We start from the raw sequence: 23,794 nt of genomic DNA on the forward strand, positions 1-23,794 counted from the left end.
GGGATGTAAGGCCGCGTTCACGATATCTTTCAGGGTAAACGCACGCTCTTTGGAACGATTTGATAAATCGGAGCGAGAATAGGCAAACGGGCGCAGAATGCGGCACTGGCGAAAAATCGCGTCGAAAAATTGACAAAGCAGGGCGACTTGTCTGTGCATTTCGGTCGAAAGTAATCGTCCATCTATCGTGCATTCGCTTTTTCTTCCTCTGGCATCAAATCGATATCGTACCATCCGCGCGCGATCGAAAACCTTCCTACTGGCTTATCGTAAAAACACCCATTCGATCCTTAGTCATCAAAATTAAATTCAATTTAGAATTCGCAAATTTTTCCCATTTTGATCAGAAAAGAGAAATCGACAAAATTAGGATAAGTAAGTTAAGGAAAACGACGATTCGAAACGAAGAGTTCGTGCGCCACAACGTTTCTTCATGAAACGATAACTTAGATTATTTTCATCCACAATTTGAACTATTTTTATTCATATACTTGCAAAGCTGTGAGTAAATCGAATAGATTTAGAACAATTTGGCATCCTTTTCTGGAAATATTACAATAGATCGAGAAAGATTTAAAATAGAGATTATTTGTTAAAATAAGAGATAGCAATTTAATGCTCTTTTGTATTTGAGATCGTTTCAATTTCGAATATTTTATAAAACAGCATTGTGTTAAGTGAAAATTTTGATAATAGTAACAAGCGAATAAAGCGTGAAATACAAGGATGTATTTTAAGAACTTCATATGTTTTCTTCCATCCGTCTTCACCCAATAATAATGCCATACTGGTCCTCATAAGTGCACACAGGTGTGAACATGAGGTAAGTACGCTTTGGTTTCGACAATAATAGTCTCTACCCTGTTTATGATTCATTAGAAATAAAAAGAGCAATGTACTCAATGGAAGTGGTACTTTATCCTTTCGAGAAACAACTGAAGCAAAAAACAAGAGTCATTCGAGTTAAAGTGATTTATAGATTTGATCGTATACTTTATAATAGAAACGTAGAATCATTCCTATGAACTGAAGTCTACAGATCAAACAATTGTTCTTGAATACAAATATAAAGATATTTAAACATTCAATTATCCGTTATATTACAATAATAACGTTTGATATTCAGTGAGGTCATTTTTAACACTCATTTACGCAGAAATATGCAAAGACCTTTGAAAAGATCTGATATATTCAACATAACATGTTCAACCATGTTTCCCATGAAGATTATTATTAAACGCTTCCAAAATGCGTGTTACCACACCATGAAACCAGTGCACTTTTCGCAACACTCAACGCTTCCCACCGAAACAAGCATGTTCAAGGTTCGTTATGCCAGGGTTATTTAAATCACCGCCTCTCTCACCGTATTGTTTACGCTCAATAGAGAGCGCAGGACGTGCTTAACCTAACCCAATGCTGGCTTTTTCTCGTCTACCGTCGACGAAAGGAGATCCCCAGAGAGAATCGTGGGGACATCGGAACAGGAACGTACGAAAGAACGAAACCAACGGTGCATCGACCCTCGAACACGTGGCATCGTCGTCGAATTCGAGCGTGTGTTTCTCCTAGGACCATATGCGCTTGGCTTCCTGGCCGCACTTCGCTTACAAGTGCACTTCATCGTCGGCTAAAGCCGACGACGGGTGGTTATTTCAAGGCGAACCCCTGAAAAAAGGAAAAGTTCCCTCCCTTCGCCCTTTGTCTAACGCCGCTGACTCAGCCAGCCACTATGCTAGACTGCCAATACCAGCACACAGAAATTGCTGAATTTCTTCTGTTTAACCTGGAGAAGCTTGTGCCGACTCGAAATCCTCGTTGCTTCGCTATTACGAGCATAACGTGGAGCTCGATCCCTCGTGGATATAGTGTGACCTTTATCTTATACCTATACTTATATAATGGCTTAAATGTGTTAATTGTTGGTATATATAGCTCATTATGGCGAGGTTTGGGTTTATTAAGCGTAGAAAGCTTGGTTCTTGGATTTGCGTATCGTAAAAGAGTGAATAGTAGCTTTAAGGATCCTTAATTATGATTTGAAGAAAGTTTTGATGGTTGATTGTTTTGTGAGAGAATTCTATTTTTTTGAAATTTATTCTCAATTCTTTTGGTTTGCATTTGATAGCAATAGACTGCATAACTCCTATAAAAGCAGCCCTAAAACTTTCGCCATTTGCTCCTACCCTGAACTCACGATTTCTAGCTAAAACAGCTATTAAAATCGACCCGAAACTTTCGAATTAAATACACTCACGTAACACGTCAAAAGCAGAGAATCTACTGGATATCAGTAGGCATAGCACATCGATAAGAAAGGTAGTATAGTGGATCGATTTTCGGTGAACGTATTCCAAGAAATTAGTCGAGTTCAACAGCCACGAAGGGAACTCCAAGACTACACATAGGCGACAAATTAAGTAAATAGATAAAGAGTAATTAAATTAAGTAAATAGAGGGGGATTAAGTTGCAATCTTTTACTGGTCATGTACAATTGATAGTTGAAAAAAGGTTCAACCCACGACGGATCAATATGATTTAATTAATTAATATCAGTATTATCGAATTTACTGAATTAATATTTTAACATTATATACTTTTAATTTTTAAACAAATAATTAAAGACCAGTTCACCCATTCCCTGTTCAACAAATATAACGTAAATTTACTGCTATAAAATAAACGAAATACTGAGCACACGCGAGCATACAATTCCATTATTATATAGAATGATTGTATGTCTTGTATGGGTTGCATCATTAAAAATCTAAATTCGCTAAATCAGAAAACGTCACCGGGTGAAATATCGGAGCGGCGCGACGCATCGCTCGTCTGCATCGGGGTTAATGTCACTAACATGCTATTTTATTTACGTTCCGGTCGCGACACCCACTGAACAGCACAGCGTCATCCAGCGTGCACCTATCCTAAAGGAGGATGCGTGGCAGTTCCCGCGGTTACGATTTCATTCGGCTTTGGAGCGCAGGCGGTGGCTTCTGAATTCCAGTCTCGACCGTGAACCTCGTTCATTTCGGTCGGCTGCACTGGCAGATAGCCAAATATCTCTTCTTCCCTCCTGGTAACGTGTCTAAACGGCCACTGCGAGACAGAGTACAGTCCGACTCTGTACTCTCCAATGCAATCGCGTTCAAGTACATTACACCGGAGGTCCAATGCCAATCCGAGCCGACGCTGCTTGTCGTAGCGTCAAACCAGTTTCTCGCCGATAAACGCGGCCTTCTGATGTAAACGTCAAAGAAAAATCAGCGGGCTACGCTACCAGTTACGTCATATCATTCTCAGGAAATAGAATTTCTCTATTTTTGAAAGATTCTTGAATAAGAATGAATGACTGAAAATGATAACTATGAAATGTTATAATAAGTAGGTTATTCTGAATGTTCTGAATGTAACTTTGAGTGATTTATTTTGATTCTATATTTATAATCTTATTCGGAGGCTCCCATAAATTACAGATAATTAGAACGAATGATGAAGCTTCGGTTATTTGATGGAAATTTTACTTACTAACCGATTAAATTAACTCATAATGATTGAATTCACTTATCTCGACGTGAACTCTTATTAGATCCACGAAACATTTGTTGTTGCGTAAAAAATCAGCGATTTATCTCCTATTATGTGAACTCTAGTTATATAAATTGCTGGTCTTCGGAAAGATGTATATAAATAAAATTTTACTCTATATAGCAAAAATGTTTCTATCTATTTTATTAGGTTTTCTTTATACTATAAAATTTATTACTATTATTATTATTTTTTATTGCTCGTTTATGACTTTGACTTATTCATTTCAATAATTCCTTCATGCATAAAAATATGTATATCAGATATGTATATGTATATCAATTTCCTAATCATTTCACGCAGTACAATTTTAATGTCAAGACATAAACTGCAGAAATGACAGGTTTTCGCGTGGAGTGCACAATGTGCATAGGGCACAATGTACACACGGTCGTTGTTCAAGAGTCGAAGAGTAACTCGTTCACCAGAGCAAAACCTTGAATTAGCACAGAAGAAAATCACCGACAATTCAGTGCACATTCTCACAACTTGCGCATTCCCACGACTGAATCCTCGCCCTTTTTTCGTCTACATTTTCTAGAATTCAAGTTTCCTTTACTTAGAAAGAATTCCAGAAAAAAATTTTGTAAAATGGCTCTTATTAACTCGTTTTTTAAATAATACAAACTCGTCACATTTATAGGAAAATTGTAACAAATGATATTACGTCTCTGTTTAGAACAAAGTAAATGTAGGTAAGTACTTTGCAGAATGAGGTCATTAATGGGGATAAGTAGGAGGAGAAAGATATGATTTTGTTACCATTCCATATTAATGTGTATTTGTATGGATTCGAAATATAATGTGACCTTACTCTTAACTAGAATATTCTTGGAGTATTCTTCAATAAAATTATTGATAGAGCTACTTGTCCTCTTTAAAGAATATTATCAGAATTGTTCCTTAATATCGAATCTTTTCAGCGGTAATCGAATGTTCTTTCAGGAACAATAATCCCATTTCGTTGATTGATTTTTTGTGGCTACGAAAGCGAAATTTACAAAGAATATTTCTAAAATTATGAAATTCGTAAATTCGTATGTCGAAGAAAGCAAAGATAACAAGTAAAGCAGAGTAGAAAACTATCTTCTCATAAAAACAGTAGATTGGAATTGTAATCCCAACGGGGTTAATAGTCCAAATTTCATTATACACATGCGAACGCGTGAAGAACGGGCGGAGAGATGCAGTGTGAAACAGAGTGTTTAAAGTTCATTGAACAATCGGCTGGAACGAGGCAGCTGGCGGTTCGCGATATGTAAATGGAACGTAAATTTGTAAGCATCGCGTGTTCGACCTAGAGAGAAAGAAGCCCTTTGAAGGGAAATCCTTCAGGAGAAGGGAGGAAACGCCGTGCACGCTATCATTTTTGCACTACCGAGTCACGGCAGTCTTTCTCCTCTTTTTTTCTTTCGATCGAACGATCGTTTAATCACGTTTCAGGCCTATTTTTTTTCTCTTCTAAAGAAGATTCGAGGATCAGCCGATTATCTTTCCTGTGCCTGCAGATAAAACCGATAATTGGGTTGCTCGTCTCGGTAGTGAATGAGAATAATAGAATTGAAAATGATTTTATTAAAGAAAGGTCTACTCTCTTCAGTATTTAAGAATCTGATCTATCACATAAATTTATAATACATAACAGAAATCTGTTATATCTCTATAATAACCATACAATAGGAGAAGAATGTCAAGTTTGATTATAAAATTGATTGTTTTCTTTTGTTCCCATGATGATTGTTAGACGCAATAAAGGAAGAAGAGTTTCTTCTCATTATTTATGTGGGAATAATCGTGTTGCAACAAGATACAAGTTTTGCAATGAAATAGGAAATAGCTGTTTATAATATAGTGCTATAATCTTCAATTTATATCCAGTTCTGAAATTCATAAGTTAAAAGTAAAGTTGGAATTTCTTCAAATTGAATTCGATTATAAATTCAATTCGTTTTTATTACATTTTCGACCCTCGATACAAGTATGCTTAATAATAAATGGAAATGGAATGAATTCTCAAGTAATTTTTTGACGAATTTTTCAATATTATACAATTGATATAATCGGACACTTTCGTAGTTCTAACGACAATCGATGGAATTTCTTTTCAGCGATAAACAAGGTTTAAACGCTTGATAGGGCCGATTGTACCGAGTTTAGACACTGAAATCAAAGTTCCGTGTTACATAAGGTCGATCGATACGATTAGCTCGTGTATCTATATAACGGTTATTGCACTTTCTTGAATTGGAATTAGTTCATCGCTCTCGCAGTCTTAACTGACCGTTTTACCAACTTGCGTAAGTTGCAACTGGCTCGAGTAAAAGTGAAATAAAAACTAGAAGGCGATCAAGTGTAACAACAATCGGCATCTACGTCATGTCTTTATAAAATTGATCTGAGATTGATTAGAAAAAACTGCTCGGTCCTGAAGTGGAAATACATGAACATAGTTTTTAGAGCGAAACTTAATAGGATAAAATTTCAATCTATATATAATATAAATTATATATAATAATAAAAATTGTTTTACCCACGTTACAGTTCACTATATTATTATACAACATTTGCTTCGCGTTACGGGTGACGTTTAAACTACCAGTACTCTCATCCCAACATACAATACTGCATTTACTTCAGCCAATTATTATTCACGTTCGTGCTATGCTGCGTGAATTCCTACCGACATTTGAAGGACGCACGAAGACATAAGTGGCGGAAGATTACCCTTTGAATCGAGCCATCCCATTTCGTAGCCTTGAGCAGATCCTGTTTTACAACGTCACGGTGACAAAGCGGACGTGAAAGGCAAATGTGCCGAATGAAATTGAAAAGTAGAAAGTCTTTCGATTTTTTTACTATTTTCGAGTTTATTCTTTTTACCTCTATTCAACTAAATTATGTATAATAATACAACCTCATCGTTCTGACCAATACAAATATACACAAAATGGACAAATGACCTTATATGAATTGCGCAATACTGTCCATCCCCAGTACTGTTAGAAAATTACGTTTCTTTTTCGACTTTCCACATTCTCTTTGTCGTTTATGCACCGCGAAACACGATCAGAAAGGCAGGTTCCCTTATTCATTAGATTAATTTCATTTCGTACGGTTAACGGAAGAAGAACTGGCAGGTTCGTACGGTAGGAGGAGGGCAACCGAGTCCAATTTGGCACACGGCTCGCTGCATGCTTCGTGGCTCGTCTTGAGTGTCCTTACAAGCACCAGGACACTGGACGAGTTTCCGCGTGGTCGACTCGTTAAATTAAGTTCGGCTAAGCTGAGCCGTACTTTCCACAAAGAACCTTCGTACATTCACCAGCTATGACGTTCTGCTGGCTATCAAATTAAACAACTGACTATGTTTTAACCATCCGCGGACGATGAACCCATATACGCGTTCAATCTAATTGTAAGTTATCGACGTAGCCGATGAGTTCACGTACTTACATACGCGTTTAGGCAAAAATGATTAACGTAGCTGATACTTTCAACCAGAGACTCTGAAAAATCACTTTGATTTTGGCAGAAAAGGAATACAAGATTAATCCTCAGAATGCTCGGAACAAAATTGTTCAGAACGCAATGCAGAAATTGTAATATAATCTCTGTAATATAAATCATACGTTATAAATTCTGTACTTTCTTAAGACAGCGAATATATCGTTATACTCGCAAGAAAATAGATACTATATGATCGTTAAAGAAACTCGAACGCTACGATACCGTTATATACATTCCCTACATTTTCAAACATTTCTAAAACAAAACGTAGATACGTCCGATCGTCCCCTTAGACCACTTTGCTGTAAAAGAATTATTTACACGAAGGTAGTAAAGACACATAAGGAAGATTCCGGAGTGACAAGCCGTTGGGTTAAGTTAGGTTATGTCTCCGTGTACAGAGAGTCCAGAGCGTCGCGGTCGTTGTGATAGCAGTTTCTCAACCAGTCTTCCCTATCCCTTCTCCTCGATCCACAACCGTCCTGGCTGGGTCCCCTTTTATTCTTCTTCTTTCACGGCTTCTTCGACCTCTCTTTCCACGTTTTACCTTCGCGAACTTGGCTCGTTGCTTCGTCTCGACCTTCTCTTTTCCCCTCATCAGGTTTCTCTAGCCGCGTCGTTCGTTTCTCGGGCTCGCCGATGGGACCGCGTTATACACACGAGCGCGTATTCTACAAATTGCTCGGCCAGAGACGATCATACCACGAGAGTTCGTTCGTTCGCGGAACCCTTTCACGAGACTGTAATCCCTTCGTCCGACGGTACAGGAAATACCCATCCGAGCCGATATGTGACTAAGAAACTGAAAGGTGTTCATTAAGGGTTCCAGGAAGACCTTCCTTAACTATTTAACTGCCAACGATTTTTCTGGAATTTGAAACCTGTTGTTGAATTTAATTGGCTGTCGATGGATTTATTTAAACTTTGATTGTAAATGCATGTATATTCGTTTTGACGTCAAATAGAATACGCATAAGAAATTAGAATTTAGTAGAATTTTCCACTTAAAAATTTAGTGACTTTTGCAAGGTTTTCCAAAGTCATTAGAATCTTAAGTAAGTTTCGTCGTTTTATTATCAATTTCACATATTTTCAACATTCTACGAAGAACTAGCTTCTTACAAAGATGTTCCACTGCAAATTGATTGTATCAAATATTTTTACTAATTTTGATAAGATACCTGGTAAACAAAGTATTATCGTCAGTTACAGAATGAAGTAAAAAACTCGAGCACTGAAAGGTTTCTTAAGCCTTAGCTTGTAGAAGCTGCACAGCTCGTAAATTATCGCAGTTACTCTTAAACTGAATGACTCCACGGGTAATTTGTCGAAGGCGTTCGCAAAAGTAATTTATAGTTGAATTTCTTAACGGAATCTCGTATCCGTGTAACAAAGTGTTACACAATTGTTACGATGTTATCTGCGAGTTGCAGCTGCATGATTTGCCACATTGATGGTCGAAGAGAGAAACTTTCTCCGATAGCCGTTGGAAAATAACGAGGAGAAAACGAGAAAAGATGAAAAGAACATGAAATTTCCCATAATCATTTGATGCGAATATAACAATGTTCAACAATAGTCTGATTCTCGATCAAAAAATACCTCAACTAAGAGTTGTTGGTCAAATTTGCTATTTTACCTTCTTTGCATTCAGCTCGCATCGCGAGGAATAAGAAAAGTAAGCAATGAGCAAGAAATCGCGCAACGCAAAAGTTTCTTAAAAAAGAAAAATGGAAAGCTTGCAACGTTGGTACACACTTTATCACTCAGTTCACGACAGGTATATTGCAAAGTTGAAGGGGGTACCGGAAACGCGGTATCGTGGTAAAAGTAGCTACACTACGGTATGCGCTGTGCGGTAATAACAGTGCACAAACTGCGAACTACGATTGCACAATCAATTGTACTCGCGTGGCCAAGTTTACGAAAACAGTGCCCATTTCGTTTCATTTTATTTCACTTCGTTCCTATTGATGTTACATACGAATAAGATATTTTGAACAGAGAGCGCTATCTACGCGGAGATCATTATACGCTGAAATTGAAGTTATTGTTATACATCTAAATAATACAATAAATACATTTTTCTAAATTCACAATAAATCTTAATAAATTTCTCACTGAAGGGATTAATGAAGACATCTTGTTAAAATCTGTATAGCAACACATATGAAATAAAACAAATGATTTTCACATTCTAAGTTTATGATTTATTTTTAATCTAACTTTATACATTTATTATGTATGTAATGGAGCCGGAAAGAAGCTGTTTAATCATCGTCTTTGAAAGTGAGGTTCACTGTCTGATGTTACATATGTAATAAACCGGTGAAACTGTAACACTTTTAATGTCCTTTCGTAGTCGTGCTCAAGTAACCGAGCATTTCCGTTAGTGATAGAGACCTTGAGCGTATAGGTACGCACTGGCAACGTAGTACTTACTACTCCATTCACCGGCTATTTTCACTTTTCACGCATTATACTGCTTCTGGTAACAACGGTGGAACACGAAGGCACAAAAAGGCTTTAAGTCTTGTAATTATGTATAAAGAAGCATCATTTAATGGAAATACGAGGATTCTGTTGGAATATTACCAGTCGTGGAAACAATGGACTAACAGACTAATTTGGATACAATATATGGCTGCTTCTATTAAATTCTAACTTTGATAACTTTTTATTTAATGATAATTTCTGATTTTAATACTGCTTATTATGACAAAGGAATTTGGGTGATGTTTCGACGTTAATTTCTACCTTTGATAATTTTTCTATGATGAATGTTATCTATGAAATACCAGGAAACCGAAGTTTCCTGGAAGTTGGTAGTTCATTCCTATCTTGGATAATAATTTTTCTACAACGGACGCTATTTATAAAATACGAGGAATGCTATGTGATATCTCTATTTTTTTTTTAAAGAGATATAATACTTTGAAGACAAAAAATCATAGATATGAGGTTGTTGATTTCAACTAAATTTTATTCTGATAAATCTTGAAGACCAGGAAACTCACATTTGAATATTTTTTCCAGTGAGCATTATTTACCATATTGAATTCGATATTAAAATTTTAGTTAATTTATTAACGCGCTTAATTGCTTAGGGATTATAATCTAATAGATGAGGATTACAGAAATATATTGTAATAAAAGTGTTACGTCGTGTGAAACAATCAGCACGCCATCATTCACTGCCTGGCTGATAGCGGCACATATGTCGCTAGTCCGATCCTCCATAAACCTTAAATTTTTAGTTTAATTACTTGTTAGTAATGCTCTTAATTTAATCTATTTACCCTGAAGGAATTTCGAACCCTAGAAATATTTTCGGTTTATGGCTAGGTCGTAGAAATGTCCTTAGGTTTATTATGCTCTATTAAATTACGGAGAAAGCAGTATTTACCTAACGGAAAAATCGGATATTTCTATAATGAAAAAACTGGTTATTTCCAGGAATAATGACATCCACTAGCAACGATGGTAGGAGGTTTTCTCCTCCTATCATCATTCATTAATGAGGACTAGAACCAATGGGTATCACAGATCGGCACGCTCACTCTTACTGACGAAAAGCGTGAGCCAATGATATCCTGATCCAATAACAGGATATCATTCTCACTACGGTCTACGCGACATCAAGTTAATATATTATATACTTAGACGGCGCAATATTAAGGGTAATAAGTTACCCTTAATATATATATTATAGAACTGTTGACTACAGTTTTATTACACAACAAACACCCCTATTATCCCACAAGAAATAAGGGGATCGACCTGTTCGCGGTGTCGATTGTTATAATCGTAACGGGAATTTACGACTCCCGTTGACGCGTTTCATTGCGATCGCGTCTCCCCGCGACTGGAAGAAAATACAAAAAGATTAGTAGAATATTTTTAGTATCTCTATGTTCAAACATACATTATGTATAAACATGTCTACGTATTAATTGATAGTTTTAAATTTCTTAATTTTTCACACAAAAATAATCTAAATATAAAAATCTATACAGAAGTAACGCAAAATACTAAAACGAAACGGCTGTGTGAAAAATCTGCAAATACATCCGATCTTCTTACGCGTAACAGCAGATCTACGCTAATTCTCACAAATGCGCGTACTTTCGTCTTCTGAAAAGCATGCACCGTAATTCGTTAGAAATAAAAAGACCAAAGTACCTCGCGTGAGTGGTACTTGGTCCTTTAAAAAACAGCCACGTATAGAATCAGATTACTTCGACTACGGTGACTCCACGAGTTTGTTCGTATACTTCAGGATATTAACTAAAAGTTACGACATCATTTCTTTCTTTTCGAACTAATTTGAAGAAAATTACTTGCGTAGCTGCGTTATATTAAGTAAACTTTCATTTCGATAAAAAGATGTGAAACATTTTTGCACGCTTAAATTTTCCATAAATTCGTAAACACGTAATCTACAATAGCAACGAGAATCCGAATGAAGCAGCAAACGAGTCAATAGACAAAATCAAACAAGTAAATATCCAGTTGATGTTACGCAGTTTTTGAAATAAATCATTCCATTGACCGTATGCGAAAACATGGAAGATCAGCAAGCAGAGTTCGGTGCTCGCCGCTCTCGAGTCATGAATTTCAGAGCTGTTTAAGACCGTCTTGATAGCCTGGGCTTCGCCCGGTTGAAAGAAGCTTATAGAGCCAGGCTGAAAGAGATCGCCCTCGCTCTTCCGCACAGTCGTTTTCCTCTATTCTCCCCTTTTCTTCGTTTTGCATCTCTATTTCGCTCTTTGAACACCCAGTGAGAGGGACAGAAATCCTTCGATATAACTTCGCGAATCTCGCGAGTAGCGGCTGTTTAGCAGCGACCCACAACGAAAGGAAGAAGAACAGGCGGAGGAAAAGGCAGAAAAAGCTGGAAACGAGGCGTGACACGTAGGTCGTTCGCTTCGAAAGATCTTAAAACAATAAAGCTGTACGCTGACGACTAAATATAATGCGTGTGAGTATCAGATACTAGAGAAAAACGACAGGTCACGCGTTTCACTATTTTCGCGTCCCCGACAGAGAGGAAGAGAGAGGGGTCTCCTAATCCTAACGGAACCTTCTTCCTAATCGAGGAGGGCACAAGCACGCTTTGAAAACGTTCACTTTTTTCCATTTGGTAGGCTGGTTTCATAACGAACAACACGTGGACGATAAATTTCCATTGGAGGAGAAAGAGAGAGGTTTTCGATACGATTATTGCATCCTTACATCGGTATGCAGCGAATGGAACTGAATGGAAGAATACAATTGGCGAGGCACCAAGAGGTAATTTGATGGAAAAGGAAAGAAAATGTTTCTGCGAAACCCTTGCTTTCTTTTATTTTTGTGTATTATTTTTTAATTTGCGTATTAAGGAGATTAAATGCTAAGGAAAAAGTTGTTGTCCTCGAATTGATATTATACCATATTATTAGTTTCAGTATGAAGCAACCATAAATTGAGAAATAGAGAAATATAATAATGGCATAACATATACGTATAAGGCATGTACATATAAATAGTTCTTATTTTGGAATTAATTATTAATAAATTTATATTACCATTGCATTTCGCAAAAGAATATTTGTAATTTCACGAATGTTTCATGCTGGTCGAATCGACCAGGATATTCCATTTCCGTTCTTACAGTTAATTGAAAAATCTGCGTGGATACGTCATTAGATTCTTCGTATCTGCTGAAAGCTTGATTTCTTCGTATTGCAAAGGCTCAACGGGCAATGGTCGACTCAGACTATCGAGGGTCTTGAAAGGATTCCTTTGAATCGAGTCACTGTCCGTAGAGCACACCCAAGGAATCGTTCGAGTCTGGTTTAGTCATTGCTCGAAAATCTACTGCTTTATACTATTTCAGGATGTTAAATAGATTTTGCTATAAGTTGACGTAAGTAAACGTAAAGAATTTTTGATAGAACGATCGAACGAATAAAATTCGAGGTTGATACTATCCTTTCTAGTTCCAAGTAAAACTTTAGAAAATGACCAGAAAATTGCATTGAAGATATTTTCTTAAGCTTCGTGCTACGTAATTAAACAAAATTTAATTTCTATTTGCCTTCTATTTTATTGCGTTCACAAAACTGTAAATTTACATACAGATCCGATCTATGGATTACATCATGACACCGAATTTGTTTCTTCGATCAGTGTAAAAATTTCACAAGAGTAGCAAGGGGCTTTCGTTCAGGAGCGAAACGAAAGTTTCAAAAAGCGAATCGGTCACGATTCACTGACCGATTCACGCGAAGGAATTATAGCCGAGGAATTAAACGATGCACGTGTAATCCTTGGATTTTCGTCGAAACATTTTCATCCTCCGCTTCCCTGTTCATTTCCAAGTCAAAGAGATAGAACAACGTGGCAAATGCAAGATCAGCTAAACCTCGGCCATGTTCCACGCCGGTTTTAACGTTATGTAAAGTGATTCTTTTCGCGAAAAGATAGACCTGCTATGACGCGACTGGCCTGAAGTGTAATTTTTATCTCTCTGGTCGTTACCAAGTTTTTACGGTCACCTAAAGCGATCTAAAGGAAAATGAAAACGTTAGAATATGAAATGTTAGATTTATTTCTTTGTTCTCAAGTTCATTCCTCGTTACTGACGCATACGTTGCGTCCTTTTTATTATCTAAGACGTGGCCGTTTTATTTTATTCAGATTAATTCAAGTAGCTTGAATCTCTTTTACCCAGAGTAATTCAAGTAGTCTATACAAAAGTACGGAACTATAACCAATCTGTAAACAATTTTCCAAATCATTGAGCATAAATGAAATCGAATAGAATATCGTACGTGATTCAGAGCATAGAGATACGGTAAAGTTTCGAGACATTATTCGGATCGATTCATTCCACGAAATCGAAAGCGTAAAAGCCATTTTGCCCAGGTTTATACCTCGACCATGACGCTACTCTATGAGCTAACCAAAGAATAAACCAACGTTGGACGCTGTAAGGAGTGCACTAAAAACGAAAAACCTGATTCTGACTTTACTGTTCCCGGTGAATAGAATCCACTGTCCGTAGAATCCGTCATTCCAGGCAGTTGCCTATTCTTCCATAAAGAGGAGAGCTCGTCTCAATCGACCTGCACCGGGGCCACTTACGTGCGTCGATGCGTTCGAAGGCACGCAGCACACGTGCGTGTCCCTCTCTCTCTCTTCGTGTTTCACGGAGAACAAAACCGAAAAGAAGAAGTGGAAGATGAGAAAGCCTTGCCGGGGGCGGTCAGTGGCCTCTACACCGGCTACCATGAGACGACAGAACCGCCTTGGCTCGGTTCTTTACGCGTTTAGACGACCCTAGCGAGAATAATAATGGGAATTATGGCAAACGATGACTCGAACGCCACGAAAGAAACGGTCATTTCTTGTTACACTTCCACAACATCAGAGACACGTTCTAATGAAAGCCGAGTGATGGGAAAACACGAAAATCGTGTACGCATTCTATGAACGAAGGTTGGTAGATGCTTGCTAGGTCGTTTCGTTAATTAATTGACATTACCCATTTGTGAGTATCGTTTCAGCTATTGTAAATACGTTTCTTAGATCTTCTATAAATTTGTAGATCGTGCTAGAAGTATTGAATTTAAGTCTAATAAGTGGAAGTAAGGACAAAATTTTGACATTTCGTAAAATTACTCAACTGAATTCAACGAATTTTAGACATTCGTAGAAGAATTAACACATTCAACAAATTCAAAAAATGATTTTATTTTCTCGAATAAACCGACAGGATAAACGTATAAAGAATTTAAAATAGGCAACTCGAAACCTGTAATAAAGTTCACCTCATAATGGAAGGTTAAACAGGCATAAACTGATACGAAAAGTTAGAAATTAGTAGCTATAGCGGCAAAGTAAAATTCAGTGCTCCGTGATATACTATCTTTCCGCCGCTTCAATCGATTGTTACCATCTGAACAAACAGTCCTGTATACATTATAAACGAAACCATGATAATAATAACACAAATGTTCCTGCTTCCAGAGTTTTGAAGCAGATGCAACACATTTTCATTTGATCAACGATAAACGGACAGACAGGTAGTACGTAATCATTTTCACTCGATGAATCAATGATGAGTGAACCGATTTAGAATTCCGTTAAAAAAAGAAATTTTGGTTAACAAAATGATTAATAGTCGGAAATTGATTAATTTAAAAGATATTTAAAAAATGTTATGTCATCATAATGCTTTAATTATGATTATTTATATATAGTATTTTTGTACGTTATAGATTGATTGTTTTAATGTTAAATAATGTGTCATGTGCATTCATGCACCACAACGGGGCGAAATGATGTATGCAAGGATACAGATTCATTTCGAGATCAAATACACGACCCAAAAACGATTCTAGGGCATGTAGATCGCTCCGTTCTTTGAAACACAAACGTTTGTCGTTCTGTTCAGCAACTTTTCTCATATCTTCGCGTTCGTACGAAACATTCCAATGGGAACGAGGTGAGATCTTTACTCGCAACTCGGTATCGTTAGAAAAGCTTATTATTAGTTCCATAACTTACTTCCCTCGCTTGCATAGTACGTAATCATTTTTACGATTCGCTCGCAATCAAATTAGAAATTTCACAAGAATCGAAATTCTTTCTCCGAGAAAGAAAACAGAACAGAACAGAGACGATAGTATAGTAAAGTTAATTTGAAAGTAAAGCCATTTTATACAAAGTTACGTTTAGGTTTGATTTTCAAACGATTTGCTTAATTCCATTCAAAGAATGAAACGAATAAAACCAAAGACAAAAACTGCAGTTGAAACATTCCTGCGAGATCCAATAGCGGGCTGTACTTTCATCGACCACTACGTCGACGAAGGTACAAAAGCAATCGGAAACGCAAAACTTGGTCGTTTCATGGAAGCGAAGAGGAAGTTGTAACATGCTGAAGGGCGAATTGGCCCGCTATCCGCTATACGGAGAAAGATGACGATAATGAAGATGATGCGGTGAAGAAATAAAAGGAAAGGAAAGGAGAGGGGGGGACATCCGGCCGACGAGCAAAGGCATTCATACACGTATTCTTCGTCGCCGTGGGGCAACAGCAACGCACTACACGTGGACAACGAGCCTAGAGATTCTCGTACGGATGGTAAAGCGCTATGGAACGATCTAGGTTCCGATCTTTAACCTCTTTTACGATCTTCGACGAAATATCTCGCGACCCAATGTTATTTACCTCGCATTTTGATATCTCGCATCTCGTGACCTCACTTCGTTCATCACTGATCCACGAAAGTATTTGAACATTTATCACATCAAACTTTCTAAATTTTATTAACACGTGAGATGCTAATGTTATAATTGTCCATATTGCTTACATATTAACGTTACGATAAGAAACAATAGTGCAATGTATAATTTGCAAAATACGAAACTATTTGACGATGATAGGATAGCAGTTAACACAACGAAAGACACGAAGCTAAAGGGAGCAATTGTCGAGTAACAAATAGCCTAAGTAGATACATAATGGCAATTTATCTATTATAAAACATAACCTCTCTCTGTCTGTTCGTACGAGTGGTCAATTGAAGAATGAAAATTGATAGATTTTATTCTTCGCGATATCTTTTAATCGTAAATTATTGAATTTCATGAAATTTTAAAATAATAGGACGAGGGCATCTTTCATAAAGTGTCTGACAAAGAATCTTCTTTTGTCACGGAATTAATAATTAAACTAACGTACACACGACAAAGACAGGATCAATGATGATTTTAAAATTCGTTCGTAGCCATCGCTGGCCGATACCTTGCCAAGAAAAAAGGGCAGATACCTGGTGAAGGTGAATAGGACGCTGTAGAAAATGCTAGAGTGGAACAGAGGCCAATACACGAAGGGAAGAGCTGGTGCTCGAAGACCAGGTAAAGGCCCTTGTCCTCTATTGTACTACGGTTTAAGCTGACGCCAGTGATAGATACCTTTCTTGGCATTATATGCTACTCATACCACCAAACGCTTACCTTTTACACAGCACAGGTTACCGAACGTATGGTCTTTTACCTATGGATAACACGGAATATTTAAAACATTTTTATACTTGGAAAACTAATAGAATTCGTCAAATAATATTTAACTGTTTAATTTCTATGCTTGAATTTCCTACTATTTTAAATACTTAAATTTTTTAGCATTCTTGTTACTAAACAGAAAATTTTCTCAATTTATTCAACGCGAAATACATTGCACAAAACAATTTGAAACTAAAATGAAACTGAGGCTTAAAAAATTCAAGGACCGCAGCAGGCAGCAAATTAGAAATGTTTCTCCGAATGCAAAGGGTTAATCCCACAGCTCTGGACCATCCAGTATTGTGGCGACCACAACGAACTGGAAACATGAGAAATCTTCTCTTCCTGCCGATCCACCGAATCCGATACTCCGCCATATTACGTGTAATCACCCTTTCCTCTGTCTCTTTCACTCTTTCTCCGTCCATAATAATAATAATTTAATGATCGTCCAACCGTTACTCTCCACATTGGGGGTGATGTCGTGTAACTTCGCTTTCGTATCGTTGATCGCGGGCGGATCGTTTGCATTGCGAAAGCAGGAAGTCATTACCAACGCAGCGGTGGGATCGCGAAACGAACGTTTTCAGAGCAAGGTATGTAGATCGTTTGATATCTTCGCAAAGTTGGAGCACACGGCAGGGCCGCGTGAAAATGGTAATTACTGTCGCAACGCAGATGAAGTTTTTTGTTACAGCCCTTGCTTCATTTTCGAAGAAATTGTGCTCCCTTCCGTTAAAAAAACTTCCTAATTTCAAGAAAATTACAAGGAAGTCGTTGTTATTATGCGAATTTTATGGCAAAACGGGTATTAGCTAATGCTTGATCTCCGTGTTGTAGAATTTCTGATAAATAGCATGATATTAAAATTGCTGTAATGAAATTTGAATATGGCGATTGCTTTATTCTGTTACTAATTTTGAGGAGAATATAAGAAAATTATGGCTGATTTACATATCTTCGCGTTTCATCGATAGGTTCAAAGAAATGGAACTCTATTATATTAAGAAGATCTCAAAACTTTTTATCCTTTTACGCTATAATTGGTCCTCAAGCCTGCAAAATCAATTCCATCTTGAAAAAACTCTCGAAAAACCGTTCTATTAGGAAATGAGATACAATGGCAGAAAAAATCAGCATACGTTCCTCGAAACAACGACATTACGAAGCCTTTTAAAAACTTGGAAAAGGTAGAAATAGATTCTGATAATTCGTACTTTTTCTCTTTCATCGTATTTAAGGATTGTTAAACACACTACCGGTCGCGTTTTTAAACGCGAGACCTCGGCTTGGTTGCCATGTGTTCTTTTCCCTACGAATCGTTTGCCAATTTACCTTTACACCAGAATGCACTCATATACTCTTTACTCGACTGCATCATGTCGACCGTCGACCTGGAAACACGAGAACACTCGTTTTCCTTGCGACGCGTATACGAAATATATACCAATTTCGCGTACACAGTGTTTCTACAGCGGAAAATTTGACTGTGAAACTATACAGTCGTATGTATGCGTTCTCTCTGCTTTTTAATCGGAGCCATTGCCCGTTGTTTCATCGTGTCGAGGTGGTGTTAAAATGAAAACGATGAAGGGTCGCAAGAATAATTCTTTGCTCTTTCAGAAATTATTAGGCATGGTAATGGACGCTGAGATTTTAGCACTCAGATATATTAAGCACTAAGAAAGACGATCATTACTCGGATTGATAATCTCTTGAATATACATGTAATAATTTTTTTGTTTTGAAAGCTTTTTTTTTTACACGTCGTTTCATTTCTATTGGAAATAAATTCTGCCCTATATGTTATGATTTTATTCCTATATATCTGAATAAGTTACACACAGGCTGTATTCTAATTATTATTAATTACATCTTGAATGATATAATAAATTATATACGGGCTTGTTCTGTTTTATATACTAAAATAAACTGCTAAAAATTAATTAATAATATATAATATAAATAAATTGTTAACTTTTTGAGAGCTTAACGCTTTCATATTTTATATTGTTAAGTAAATATGTATGGAATAAAAGAAAACATGGTGTATAATAGACCGCTACGTATGATTAACCTACGATACCGTTGAATGTTTTAAACAACATAGATAAAAGAATTGGTAAATGTTTAGAGTACTATGACACCAGTTTGAGCGTTTAATAAATGGTTGTGCTAACTCGCCTAACATATTCACTTCACTAAGTGCGTATGTAGTTACCAACCATACCATACAGTGTATTATAGCTCGTTACATTATTACGTTCATTGTCAAAAGAAAAATTCGTCTTGAAAGAGTTAAAGTACTCACTTCCAGTTACCAGAATAAGACGTAAAAGTAAGAAAAACGCGTTTTTCCTCTGTCTTTAAATAGTTTGCGCATTTTTTTTCCTGCATTCTTTTAGATTCAGTCAGAAAGTAATCTATTATTACCCACCAGTGAGTAATGAAGAAGCATACCTGAGTGAGCTACACATTCGGCTCGCGTGTACGTACTACTCTACCATCGATAATTAGTATTAAAGAGCGTGCATCCGTATACCATCTTGATTACATATGTAGCTAACACCGATGCACGTGATCCTATATTCTTTTATAGACTGCTCATTGTTAGACCGCAAATATTTATGAGAATGTACAAAGTATACAAATTTCATTACCGTTCATGCAGTAGCAAATATAGCAATTAGTCTTTTGAATACTATTAAATAATTTAGATGTCGAAAAACTAAAAGTAAGTCTGAAGGAATGTTACCATCTTCGTTCCAGACTTTTCATTTTATGTCTGACCGACGCAAGCGTAACTTCGTATAGCGAAGACAGTCAATCATTGATTAAATTTTCTTTAAACAACACCAGCCATTGATATATCACGCCGTCGATAAGAAGAGATAGGGGACGAATTTAGGCAACTGGAGCATCATGCAAGCTGCTCCAAATCTTTACACCACTCCGATTATTTTCTTTCGAAATTTAGCTTGTATCAGGTTAAATTTTTGTTAAATTATTCAGAAACCAGTTTAGGATTACTATGCATATACACCCATGAATTGGAATCGCGGCACCTGTATCAATTCACATGGAAATCCTTGGTCGGTTCCTTTGAAACGCGATGTGAAGGAAGGAAAATAAAAATCCGCGAAAATCCGTCCCTCCCATACACGGGAGCGTAGGAGCCACCCTAATTGAGATTTATTACGACGTTAATCCGGCCAATTGTGTGAACGAAGTTAAACCGTTGACCTCTTGGTTGACGATCCGAAAGAATACATACAGCACGTGCCATGGTCTCGCCTCATACGTGTATTGCGATAAATAATGTCGCCGCCATATCGTAGGAAAATCTGCCCCAATTTCTCCACTGTTTTAATAAACGAATTTCCGGCACGGTGTAAGCAGGAGTATTGCCTCCGCGTTTATTCGGGATAAAATGCTTTAGAGGAAGCATGCTACTTTATTATCGTACAGTCCGTGAAAATAATCGGTGTTCTAACTTGGAATAATATTATTTCATAATATATTTTCATTTCAGTAATAGTAAAAAAAAAAATATTTTCATTAAACACGATAAAATAGAAAAATTGTTGATATGTAAAAATTGTCGTCTAAAAATTTAAATCGATAATTTCTTCCGCGGATTTATCGTAGTGTATAAAGTAATGCTCGCGACTATTCTTTTAGGCTAATGCATGCACTCATAAGAACAGAGCATAAATCCGCAGCGGTATTTGGCGGTTGTTCTACCGTATAAAACAACTTATGGTCCATTAACGAGAATCCACTTAACGACGTTACGCGTGCAATCTGTCCTTGATACCATTCGTAATGAAGCGCATTATACTGCCACTAGGAACGGCTACTCATCGATACCGTCGCAATAAATCATATAACTGCACAATTAATTCCATAATAGAGCGAAACTACACTGTATTAGGTCACTTGGGCGTAAGGAATTTCACGCAAATACAAAGACCTAATTTAAATTGGAATTTATTGTAACGTAGAATACGCTCGATATTAAATAGTCATATTGCATTAAAAGACCCTCTTTTGCTCTACATTTAATTATTTAAGGCTTCTCTCAAACATTTATGGGACGAGGCCCATTTTCAGAAACAATAATTACAATCAATCCGAAGATTACGCAAAATGTAATTACTATCGAGAATTGATTGATAAACGATTCAAAATTGATTTGATTCATATGTGCGAGTTGAGAGAAACTAGACGCCGATAGTAATTCTCATATCGTCTTTAACTGAATCGATTTTGAATTGTTCATCCAACGATTCTGAATGAGTAATACTACCCTGACAAATATGTAAATTAATCCCTTATTGTAATATTTAACGCGACCTATCCAAAAGCAGCCCACGACCCACCAATGGCTCGCACCCACACTTCGGGAATTTCTTTAAATTACGATTTTCTAAGTTTAAATATTCGACACCTATCAGTTTCAAAGATCCGAACGCACGTAGTTCAAAAAATTAATGTTAAATCGAGATACACATTGCGAAGAAGCTTCGAAGTTCCTGTTTTGGGCAAATATCCGCTCATTTGTCATTCACGTATACGCAGATATGTGGATAAAAGCAATTTGGCCAAACGCCAAGGAATCATTGTTTGCTCTACTCAGCAATGTTCCCGATGTTTAAATCGCTGCGAATTAGGCTTGACCCGTTTCAAGAACCGTTTGGTTCGATTCTCTGTCGTCTCGCACTCACGTTGAACGTTCATCGTTGTCACAAATATTGTAACAGCGAGTGTGTAACCTGTTCTCGTGCCAGTTTCATGACAAAGCGAATACAGTTCGTACGCGTAATAACGACAGCAATTACCGGCAACCTCGAGAGAGAGTTCACGATTTATCATCCAAAAATCCTGCACCAGTATAAATTTCAATAATCGCGTCGTACATTTTCGTATCGTGACACCTCCAAATACGTTTAATCCGAAAACTGAAAAATATGCTTCATATTGCTAACACTTAGTAAATGAAGTTATAAATTCCCCACAGCAATACATAGTAATAATCAACAGTTAGCATACCATTTCGTTCTATGCAACTATGTGAAGTTATGAATATTAAGATATTATCTTTGAGAGAAAAGAAATTTAAAAATTCTTACATCAAAGCGTAGAATAGAAAATAAAAGTATTTTATATTTTTGTCAATCTTGCTACAATCCTCAAATATTTATCTTTCAATTTCAATCTTGTTTCAACAAATAAAAAGACTTCTAATGTCTTAAGAAAAACCGAAACGAAAAACTAAACTTTTGATCATAGAAAATCACGTACAAATTGACCTAAAGGATATAGCAGAGTTAATAAAAAGATGTTCGTTTTAAGCAAAAAATTGTACGGGTAAAGAAAACGTGCGCGATATATGCGGAAGGAAGTCAAAAAATGGTGAAGGGGATGAAAATGGGCGCGAAAACTCACCGGTGGCGCAGGCGCTTCCAGCGATCCAAATGAAATAAACAGCGGCAAACAGGAAGGTCGACAGGTCCGCCACTGCATTTCTCCACGGCATCTCCATGTTACTTTGGTGAATTCCTCGCCGCTCTTGCCCACTTGCACCACTTCCTTAACACTTCAACCCGGGAACGTCATACAAATTCCACGACGAAGTTACGCAAACGAGTACCAACAATTCCTATACGATATCCACATTTTTAAGTTCACGTGCGAATTCAGCCTCGAGTTGCGTTATTTCTTTTTAGTAGGCGTAACGGAAGAGTATTACGGCGTACACCTGTGAGACAACATTCCTTTTACTTGCACTCGTAGTCCCTCCTCCTTTCGAAAAACCAAATGTCTCGAAGCATCTGTACTGTTTTCCATTCGACTTTTGATTTAATTTCTGTACGGTAATTGGTTCTTTTTTCTTTCACCTTGGACTTAATAGTTCAAGTTCCTAAGCTTCCTCGTTAAAATTAACATTACGTATCGTTGGATGTTACCTTGCGGTTCATTTTCACATTCCGCATCATTTTTCGAAATTATACACGTGAAATGCGGTCAGTATCATAAAAATGTAAACAAAGCTTTGTAATCTTATCGTCGGAAGATGTATGAATTAACGGATGAGATCACACAAGAATTGTTGCAGCAACGGGGGAAAAAATTATGAATTTTTACGAGAATTAAACGATACACCGATCGTAGAACAGGTAAACTTGTACATATACTCGAAATATTAAAATCCAAATGTCAACGCACTTGATTTCATATTTCTTATCGAAACTTATTTTTTCTAGCGATTGCAATGTACGTGAGAAGTGAAGTTTTCATGCATTCTTCCGTACGGTTGTCTCTTCAGGTAAATCCCAGGTAACGCGGCACAAAACGATCACATTCACCTGGTAACACCTGGCAACACCGTTAAATTTATTAGAAACGCTCTAATACGTTTTTTTTATTCAAATTAAAAACATAATCGAAAAACTTTTATTTACGAAACCCTAACGAAATGTAAAAACTTGCACGACGCGACGCATGATGCGAACCGTCCGTGAGTTTCGTTCGAATTACAAAGTTTTGTTGACTGGCCGTCATCGGCAGCGTTCACAGAAGGCGTAAAGTTGAAATCGCAACCACGCGCATGCTCGAACTGCCCTAATGCTGTTCAACCAA

General features: G+C 37.0%; 1 protein-coding gene and 1 long non-coding RNA gene across 5 annotated transcripts in view; one reads left to right on the top strand and one right to left on the bottom strand.

The window, feature by feature from the left end:
• LOC132905688 (protein sidekick) overlaps positions 1 to 23,693 on the bottom strand; it is a 44,392-nt gene extending 20,699 nt beyond the window's left edge. For all 4 annotated transcript variants that reach the window (XM_060957250.1, XM_060957249.1, XM_060957248.1 and 1 more), the window contains exon 1: positions 22,601 to 23,693. In XM_060957250.1, coding sequence (XP_060813233.1) covers positions 22,601 to 22,697 — 97 coding nt within the window. In that variant the 5' untranslated portion in view covers positions 22,698 to 23,693. The remainder of the gene's footprint in view (positions 1 to 22,600) is intronic.
• LOC132905466 (uncharacterized) lies at positions 11,794 to 12,667 on the top strand. Its single transcript, XR_009657805.1, has 2 exons — positions 11,794 to 12,077; positions 12,244 to 12,667. It is a non-coding gene; the product is annotated as an uncharacterized LOC132905466 (long non-coding RNA).
• Positions 23,694 to 23,794: the final 101 nt, after the last annotated feature.

The sequence above is a fragment of the Bombus pascuorum genome, chromosome 3 (assembly GCF_905332965.1).
Source record: "Bombus pascuorum chromosome 3, iyBomPasc1.1, whole genome shotgun sequence".
NCBI lineage: Eukaryota > Metazoa > Arthropoda > Insecta > Hymenoptera > Apidae > Bombus > Bombus pascuorum.